The 9,563-nt window shown below is 35.6% G+C and overlaps 1 protein-coding gene and 2 pseudogenes across 4 annotated transcripts; all 3 read right to left on the bottom strand.

Annotated features, from left to right (window-relative positions):
• Nucleotides 1–971: 971 nt before the first annotated feature.
• On the bottom strand, nucleotides 972–4,778 carry LOC104723154 (putative disease resistance protein At4g19050 pseudogene; annotated as a pseudogene). Its single transcript, XR_015573061.1, has 2 exons — nucleotides 1,367–4,778; nucleotides 972–1,273 (listed from the first exon to the last, which is right to left on the bottom strand). The product of XR_015573061.1 is annotated as a putative disease resistance protein At4g19050 pseudogene (transcript).
• Nucleotides 4,779–6,199: 1,421 nt separating this feature from the next.
• On the bottom strand, nucleotides 6,200–7,449 carry LOC104723150 (putative disease resistance protein At4g19060 pseudogene; annotated as a pseudogene). The gene has a single exon (XR_015572154.1). The product of XR_015572154.1 is annotated as a putative disease resistance protein At4g19060 pseudogene (transcript).
• On the bottom strand, nucleotides 6,200–9,537 carry LOC104723151 (cadmium-induced protein AS8). 2 transcript variants are annotated; one of them, XR_015572155.1, is made up of 5 exons: nucleotides 9,263–9,537; nucleotides 8,652–8,898; nucleotides 8,242–8,466; nucleotides 7,679–7,933; nucleotides 6,200–7,466 (listed from the first exon to the last, which is right to left on the bottom strand). XR_015572155.1 is itself a non-coding variant. In XM_010441467.3 (4 exons), exons 1-4 carry the CDS (start codon nucleotides 9,263–9,265, stop codon nucleotides 7,899–7,901), a joined length of 510 nt encoding a protein of 169 aa, XP_010439769.1. In that variant the 5' UTR covers nucleotides 9,266–9,537; the 3' UTR covers nucleotides 6,200–7,898. The 2 variants fall into 2 exon arrangements, 1 of the variants encoding a protein (XP_010439769.1); XM_010441467.3 differs by having other exon boundaries at nucleotides 6,200–7,933.
• Nucleotides 9,538–9,563: the final 26 nt, after the last annotated feature.

The following is a 9,563-nucleotide window of genomic DNA, read 5'->3' as shown; positions in this document are numbered from 1 at the left end:
ATGATATCTCTAAAATATTTTATAACATGTCATACAAATAATTAAATTTTAAAGTTTTAATTTTTAAATATGCATCATTTACAATTTGATAATTAGACAGATTATTAAAATATGAGAATTAATATTATTATTATTCATAAATTTGAATTTATGTATGTCATGTGTATAAGTCAATTTGTTTATAGTATTTGTAATTTACTGTCAATAATGCTTTATAAATATTACAAGTTCAATTCCTAAACCATAAAATTTATAACATTCGAAAGTTTAATCTTATTTTGCTATAATTGTTCCAATTCATAATTTAAAAAAAAATAAACAATTAAAAATATATCTATAAATTAATATCACTATAAATTAATAAAATGTCTTGGTCCCAACATTATTAATTTATAGAGGTTTTACTGTATATATATATATATATCTAGTGAAAATTGTATTGGAACCATTTTTAATAAATCCATTAAGATTATTTGCATTTGGTTTTTTTTCTTTTTTCTTTAACAAACAAAAATGCAGTGGAAAGATATCTACAATTATATTGGAGTTAAAAATTGTTACTATATGTAAAACTTCATGGTAAAAAATAAAAATCTGAAAATCTTGAATTGGACAGAAGATTTGTTTTTTTTTTTTTTCTTTTTTCTTTTCTAGGTTTACTGAAGGTGTCTGAAGCAAGACTTCTTTCTTGTCAATGAGAACAAACTCCTTCTCAACATAATGGTTTAATGATGCATTATTCTTAGAAATCTATAAAACTCAAAAACCATAACCAAATTTAGAACTGAGATAACAAACAATCTCGAAATTTCTTAGAAAAATACCCATTTTTCAGAAAGTTACTCATTGCTTGAGACGAACTCAAATCGATTTGAAATTTTTTGAGAAAAGAAATAAATATGACATTGTTCCCTTTGTCTCTTTATCTGCGTATATATCACTATCGCAGATGAAAACATGAGAAAACTATAAAAATAAATAACGGGTTCATTTATTCATTATTTTTAGAGTTTACTTAACACACTACACAAAAGACACGATCACACAACACGAAGTTAACATTTTTAAAAGTTTTCGCATTACATGTTCTGTCAAAGTTCAAGACTTTGATCATTATTTCAACATTTATGCTGATAAATTATTAGCTTCCATTGGAAATTTTGATTCTTCATCCTCGTCGTGTGACGAAAGAACAGGGATAGATGATGTTTTACAGTGTTCTTATAGCTTCTTCTGTGGGCTGAGTAGGAGTTTGGGTTTCACACCAATAGACCTGCTCATAAAGAAAACGTTCAGTTAATGAGAAGAAAAAAAACAAAAAAACAAAAAAAAAAAATCAATTTTGTTAGTTGGTTGGTTCACTTACTTGTGAGGCTATTCTTCTGTAATCTCTTCTTTTGCTAGCCTTAGTTCATCTTCTCCAACTTTCAAATTCGGACATTTCACAATCGTGCATTTCACCAGATTCGGGAGTTTAGCTCCAACGGTCGATAAAACAGGCAAATCAAGAAGCTGAAGCTTGTTAAGCTTCGATAATTCTCCTACTTCTACTTCAAACAACCTCTCCAGCTTATCACAGAACTTAACTCGTAGAATCTCAAGGTTACCAGGAATCACGGGGAAGAGTGATGTGATGCTTGGACAACAATCTATGCTTAGCTTCTTAAGGTTCTTGACGATGAATCCTCCATTGTTACTGTGCAAGCTTTTTAGTAATGGAAGATTTGATATCCAAAGATTCTCCAATGATGATGATGATGATGGTTTCTCTTTCTCTTGTTGTTCATCTGATTCGAAGAGAATATTCATGTTCTTGCACCTCTCTACCCAACAACCTTTGACCGATCTCATCTGAAACTCGTCGAAGATGGAAGATACGCTTCTAGATCCATTCTCTGTGATAGAAACATACTCTGCTTTGGCTATAAACTCTGCACCAAGATTCATTGGGTTGTTGATATCAACGATATCTATACCTAAAGGAACCTCAAGATCAAGAACTCTGTATCTGTCGCCTTGATGAACAAGTTTCTCGTCTTTTTCGTGGATTTTTTCAGCTACTTTTGAGAAGATAGAGCCATCTGAATTTTTTGCTAAACATTCCTTAATTTGGCTCCAGTCTTCTCGCTCTAAACACGCTGAATTCGCGAGAACAATGCGTTTTGAAGAACAGAGGATGCTCTGTTTTGGCAACTCTGGAAACGTGTTTAGTTTAGTCCCTGAGAGATTGAGCTCGCGAAGATAAGACATATTCTCGAATGATCCCTCGATTTTCTCCAGTTCGGTGCAGCCCGAAACATCGAGGATCTCAAGATATGTTAGCTTTTCAAGATTTGGAAGAGCCTTTAGCTTGGAACAGTTTCTTATGATGAGCTCCTTGAGGTTAGATAGATCTGAGATTTTGTCAGGTAACTCACCAAGATTTGTTTCCGAAAGATTCACTTTGTGGAGGTAAGACATCTTCCCAAAGGATCCATCTATCTTCTTTAACTTATTGCAACCAGAAACGTCGAATACCTCAAGGTGCGTCAGATTCTCAATGCTTGGAAGCTCTTCAATCTGAGAACAGTTCCTTAACAGAAGCTGATTGAGATTAACAACATCAGCGATCGTGTCAGCTAACTCTGGAAGAATTGTATTTGAAATATCAAGAATCCTAAGCTCTTTCTTCTCCTCTAAACACACTTCAAGCATCTCCACTAAGCTTGTAGCACCAGAGGCATCAAGAATCCGAAGATTAGTCAAAGGCTTAAGCTGTGGCAATCTCTTAAGCCTTGTGCAGTTACGTAGCAAGAGCCGGGTCAAGGATGGCATCGTGCTGTAATCGGTAGTAGAGTCATTGAAATGAAATATAGGTAAGCGAATGATCTGAGTCTCTGAGAAGTCTAAGTGTTCGAGCTTCCGAAGATGAGCGAAGTTCTTGTTTTTGCCTTTATAGTCTTTCCAATCTTTAACTCTATCGAAGTAAGACTCGAGTTTTCGAGCTCCACGAATGTCGATAACTTCTAGTTCTTTTGTAGCTACATTGAAATTAGGCAGATCTTGTAGTTCAGAGCACTCTCTTAGGATGAAGCAACGGAGCATTTTTAGGTTTTCGATTGTGGAAGGCGAAGAGTTGATAGCAAGCCCTGAAAGGTTAAGACTTTGAAGCTGACTCATCTTCTTGAAGAAATCATCAGGAATACTATTCAGAGAACTTGCACCAGAGACTTCAAGAACATGTAGGCCTTTAAGACCCGTAAGCTCATCGATGTTTTGGATAAGATCGCAGTCCCTGATCACGAGTACTCGGAGTTTATTAAGCTTAGATAAAGACAAAACAAGATCTTGGAACGTTGGCTCAAAGAGTACAACGACTTCAAGATCTTGCATCTCTGGTCTCTTAAAGAACTTTCCAGAAACTTCTCTACGTAAACGATTTCCGCTAGCGATAATTGTCGTGATCTTCTTCTGCTTAGATTGAATTGTTTGTATCATATCATCGATTAAGATGATTTTACCAAGACCTTTTCTCTTGTCTCCTCCGTAAACTCTGTGGAATCCAAGACAAGATCTTCCAAAGAATCCACAATCTTGAAGATCTAATAGATTGCTCATTGAAAACTCTGGAACCACCATGTTGTCTTCTTGTATCTTCAAGATTCCTCTATTCATAAACTCCATTAAAATGGAATGTCCTTCCTGGTAAGTTTTTTCAACCGACTTAACTGGATCAAAATACCCTTCAAGCATCCAGTGCACGATTAGGTCGCGGTAGTAAGCGCATCCAGAGTACTTGTAAAAGTCCAAGATGTGCCAAAAGCAAGCAATGACTGGACGTGTGCTCGTCTCCTCAAGCTTTAATAGCTCGTAACTCAATCGCAAAACGGGATTGTAGCGGTTGCGTTCTATAGCGTTCTTGGAAGCAGCAGCTGCGTCTAATGACTCGGGAGATAGAATCAGTTCTGTAAAGATCTTTCTCTGTTTTGCAGAAAATGACTTGATGTTGTCTAAGGACTTGGTTAAGACAACGATCGCAGCTGGTAAGCCTTTGCTCTTGCTTAAAATGCAAGACATCAAAGTAGGTTCGTTGATCTCTCGATGATCCGGCCAATCTTCAATGGTAAATGACTTAAGTAAGTCCTGAGAACTGCGGAGTAAGTTTCGTGACTCGTCTTCGGTAAGCGGAGTGACTTTGATCGTTATCGATTCTTTCTCCTCTCTTTCGTCTCTCCTTATGATTAGAAGCTTAAGAGTTGAGTGTTCATTAAGAAACTCCCGGAGATTTAAGTCTTCCATTACATGGTTTTCAGTTGTCATACTTCCTTCATCATCCAAAATCAACAGAAGATTCTTCTTCTTGTTATTGCTCATCACATGCGTAACCTTCTCTTTCAAGCTTTCCATCGAATAATCAAGCTCATCAGGTTCTTCGCCTTCTTCAAACTCGTAAATTATTGATAACTGAGAAGCTAGGTTCTCGTAAAGGGACTTCACGTCTTCAATCCTTTTGTTCAGATATAACCAGAGGACATTGTAAATAGAAGATCTTTCTTGGGTAACACGTTTGCTGACTTCTTTTGCAAGCCATGACTTCCCTATACCAGCTTCACCAACGAGGAGAGTTCTTGAAGCGACACCGTCTGGTCCCAGTGATTCCATTATCTTCTTAAGAAACTCTTCTCTGGTTGTTTGATTTATCTTCTCTCGATTGTCCATCTCTATAAAGATAGATTGGTATCTCCACTTTTTTTTTTTCTTTCTTTCTTTCTAGTTTTTTTTGTTTTGTTTTGTCATCCTTCGTGGATTGATGATTCATGTATTTATACTACTCTATCCATATTCAATAACTTCTATATCAATCTATAAAAGAACAATTTGTATTCTTTTTTCAGTTTAGATTATTTATTCTGTCGACACGAAAACGCTAAGTATATTTACGTACTATATTCTTCCTAAATTTCATCCTTTAACTATTTCAGAGTAACAATTATACCCACTTTTTCTTTTTGGATCAGTGTGAAGTAACAATGACTTTTGGAATTGTTTACTACACAAGTAAAACTTTTCTTATGTGTCTATCACAAAAAAACAAAAAGTTACGGGGTGTATTCAAATTGACATTTTAAGTGATTTGTGTAAAATTTACAAATCTTATGTTATTCAATCATAAATTTTAAAAAGTCTCCTGAAATCCACTGTTATTGAACTAATGATTTAAAAATCTACTTTAAAATCTACGGTTATTCAAAACAGTTTGTGGATTTGGATTTTAATAAATTTTTGAGATTCTGGAGGATTTGAGAGGATTTGTTTAGTTAAAAATACAAAAATCCAAATCTCATGGTTTTAGGTGGGATTTGAAAGAATTTCACCATAAATCATATCAACTTCCCTAAAAACTATCAGAATTCCAAATTTCTTAAATCCCGTCAAATCTTCCAAAATCATGGTTTCAATACACCCTCTGCATGTTAATCACTATACATTTATTTTCTGTGTACTCTGTGCTGCGGTCCATATATTGCTCTATCTATGTAGTTGTGATTTTGTGATACACGTTTAGGAAAGTGAGGGTATAGATGTTTAACTTAAAATATTGGGAAGAATATATGTGCAACTTCTCAAGCGAAAAGGAAATTAATATTCTAATACTGATTCATTACTTCTTTTAAAAGTGAAGTATTTTTTGAAAGATCACTATATTCTTTTTTAGAGCAATGATCACAGTTCATAAAAAAAAATTCAAGTTGTCATTTGAATCCAAAATTTTCGAAATTACTACTACAACTTGTAGGTATATGAAGAGTGTCTAAAATTTTAGAAACGAAATTACATGATTTATGAACTCTTATTAGAATATTTGTAGTCTCTAAAACCCTGAAGTTTGTGAAATTTTCAGATATCTTTCTAAAAAGGTATGGTAAAGATGGAAGTAAATTTGTTTTTGTTATGGTTCAATGAAGTTTCTCTTCTTTCAACTGGAAACCGAAATTAGTGATTGGTTTTTTTAGACGCATAATTTGATTATTGTAGTCTGTAGAATTCTAATCGACAGAGAGTGACCTCAGTTTTGTTATGAGATTTCTAATCACCACAGACGTACCTATGACTCTTATATATCGTAATGTATTCTAGAGAGGCATTGTACTATATGAAATATGATTATAAGGGTACGTACGTAACACATGTGAAAAGTATTATCTTAGAATTTGACACATTTCTACTGAAACTATTTAGTTACATTCTTTATTTTCAAATGTCAAAGGTTTACACTCCCATAAGTCACAACTATAACAGTTTCAGGACGATAAAACAATTTTAAATAGTAAGCTGCTTCAAATGTATCCTTAGATTAGAGAGCAATAGTTTGTAAATACATAGATTACATTGCTTTACAAGTTAGAAGCTTTTCTTCCTCTCCATGTCTCCAGTTTCATCCATTTTCACAGGCTCAATATTCGCCAGCATTCGAGCAGCTAAAGGAATACCACAAGACTTGTCCATAAGCTCTTGTTTGAATCTTCCCGGATACCTCGGTTTCACTTCTATCTTCAAGGCTGCTTTTACTGCATCTTTGTACATCTCCCACACGCTCTCTGCATCGTATCTTGGAAACAAATGCTGCAGATTCTCTTCTTCTCCGACTATCTCCTTCGCCAGTTGCTCGTCTCTGCTAGTCATGATCACTCTCCCACCAGACCCTTTAGGAAACCCACAAGAAAGATGTGATTTTTCCTGTTGACTCTTCTCATCATCGAGCCTCTGATCCCACTCGTTGTCTTCCCAAACATCGTCTAACACGATCAGATACTTCTTCCCTATCAGATTTGAGTGAAGAGCATACAATAATCGAGAGAGCTCCTTCTCTTTGACCGTCTCTTCCTCTGTTTCCCCAGCTTCATCTTTGCTTCTCTTCTCTTCCTCTGTTTCTGTTTTAATGTGTTCAAATATCTCATCTTGAACTCCAAGTGATCTCAAGATCCTCTTCACAACGTCTATCTTGGGATCTTCTTCTTCTTTTGTTTCTTTGCTGTACATAGACACCCATATCCTCGGGGTATAAGCTCGTCTCACTTCGTCGTTATTGAACACATCCTGACACAACGTCGTTTTCCCAACTCCGTACTTCCCAACAATCGCTAGAGTTTTGAACTCTTTGGATTCCTTTTGCTTCAGCAAGAAGTTCTTCAAGAACAAGGTCTCGTTTACGAAACCATGAATTTTGTGATCCGGAAGCTCAGAGCTTGTCTCCACGCAGTTCGCCTTAGGCCGCCTTTTTTTAATGGTGGTGCTGCTGCTACTGTCCCGATTTGGTGATGAATCGCCACCCATGGACAGGTTTCCATGCTTAGAGAAAGATCCACTCTGATTTCTAGACAACCATTTTGCATATTCTGTATCAAAAGATAACTTGATTGTGTCGAGCTTCTCATCAATTTCAGATGTAGACTTCTTAGCTTGTTCCATTAGCTCTTGTTGTGTTTCTGAGAAAAACCAAAATGGGAGGAATCTCAGGCTTTCAAAGCCTGCAGCTTTCACTTTGGGGTGACACATATATAAGTATACATGTCAACATTGTACATATTCAGAAGAATTATCTTTCTCGGCAATTTATTTATCCCTAGAAGTAAGGAATAAAGCAAATGGAAAGAACAAAAGAGAAAAAAATTTATTTGATTAAGGGCAAAGCATAAACCTGTGGTGTAACATTAACTACACTTCTGGTCTTTTTTTATCCTTTTGTGAAACAACTACTCTGAACTGTCTATGAGTCAAATCCCTAACCTCTTATTCATATCTCTGTAATTGTAAGACACAAGTGCTTCAGATTTGGTTCTGATTTGTGCTGAATATTTCACAGTCACATTCACATATGCCAATCATAGTAACAATCTAGAAGTGTGTGTCTCAGATGCTTAAGATCCTCGTGGTGATTTGTTGCCCTCCGAACCTGCAAAGAAAAATGATAAATTTTTAGTTGTTCTTTATACACTTCGTTCTAAATAATATAGGGATTTACAGTGAATCACATAAACATCTCCAATCTAGAGGTACATTAGCATGCGACTATAGTGTTGGAGTGCAAGTTAGTTATATGATATCTAACATAGAGGCAAGCAAATGCTCAGACTAGAAGGCCTGATTCCAGCTTCTATTTTGATATACTACGACTAACTTATCTTATCAATGAGAACGAAAACGGATAGAGAAGAACTTTGCACAGGGGTATAGCAAAATGCTAAGACTAGTTATATGTACCTTTGCGCACATGGAGAAGATGTCTCCCAAATTTTCCACAATCATGTGAAATGAACAAAGGAAAACTTTTTATGTCAAACTTATAATCTATGTGAGGCTTTTTGTTAAAACCAGAGCACATCTCACTGACTTGTCTCTGCAACTCCCCAACTTGAGGCATGAAATCATAGGTTGAGAGATTTTTACCAAAGAACTTGAAAGCGCCCTTTCTAGTTGCTTCCACAGCTGAAGAGAAAAATAAGAAAAATTTCAGGAGACATATCATTACTAACAAGACCAGTGCATTCATGTTGCATAAAACCTGAATTGTAAGAAACTTCAGAAATAAAAGATTTACTTGGTATTGTGAACACATATATATGAAGAAATGTGTGTGTGTGTGTGAGAGAGAGAGAGTAGATAGTAAATACTGTTATAAGGAGTTGCAAGAAGAAGATTTGTGGGGAGACCAATGCCGAGACCAGCAAGTGTAATGCCAACACTAAAACCAACACCGCAGCCTGCACCTACATAACCAATGACCTCAGGGCCAAAACCAGGTCCCCATCCGACACCACAACCAATCCCAATCCCCATACCCCAAAAAGCTCCATAAGTAGGATGAACAGGATTCCATTTCTCATATCTCCTAAATATTCCTTTAATGATCATCAAGACCTGAAAAAATTAGTAAAGATTTGAGAAAAAAAAAACAGAATAAGTTAACATTGACCCAAAAAATGATCCTTTAAATACCCACTGAACTTAAAACAAATCCAATGCATAATCCAAATCCACTGAACTAAGGTAAGAAGCTGAACCAATGTGGATATTCAACACTCTCACCAACAAAAACATAAAGCTCCTATTTTCCCAACCAATTCTCTCGAAAACCCCATAAAATTGGAAACTCTTGTCAGGATAAGGAACCATCCAACTAAGTACTAATCAATAAACCAATTCCAGCTGAAACCTAGGAAAAAAAAACTTGGATAAACCAAAGAAACAGAACAATATCTACAAAAAGAACAAAAAGTTGTACCATTAATTAAAATGGATTTGCTATTTCAATTCTTCTCGCTTGTTTCGATCTTTCCCTTCCTTGTTCTCACCTTAGTTCGATCCCCTAAGTGCAAACAAAAACACTCATCATTCGATTTCTTTTTCTTCCCAGACGAACACAAAATAAGAACCACTCATCGTTTTACGTTAAGATTAAAAAAAAAATAAGAACCGGACCGGACAGACATAACCGGTATAATACAAATCCGGTTTACAAAACACAAACCACGGCAGCATCACACCATATACAGCGGCGTTCGATGTCTGAGTTCTCGGAGTCC

The sequence above is a fragment of the Camelina sativa genome, chromosome 11 (genome assembly GCF_030686135.1).
Source record: "Camelina sativa cultivar CO46 ecotype springtype chromosome 11, ASM3068613v1".
Lineage (NCBI taxonomy): Eukaryota > Viridiplantae > Streptophyta > Magnoliopsida > Brassicales > Brassicaceae > Camelina > Camelina sativa.
This window is presented reverse-complemented; position numbering and strand designations above follow the sequence as displayed.

Excerpts from the sequence above, each read along its gene's own strand:
- LOC104723151 (XM_010441467.3), bottom strand. Across the intron at positions 8,467-8,651 it reads TCTTGCAACTCCTTATAACA|CTGTGGAAGCAACTAGAAAG; the intron begins GTATTTACTATC and ends TTTTCTCTTCAG. Across the intron at positions 7,934-8,241 it reads TCTTCTCCATGTGCGCAAAG|GTTCGGAGGGCAACAAATCA; the intron begins GTACATATAACT and ends TTTTCTTTGCAG.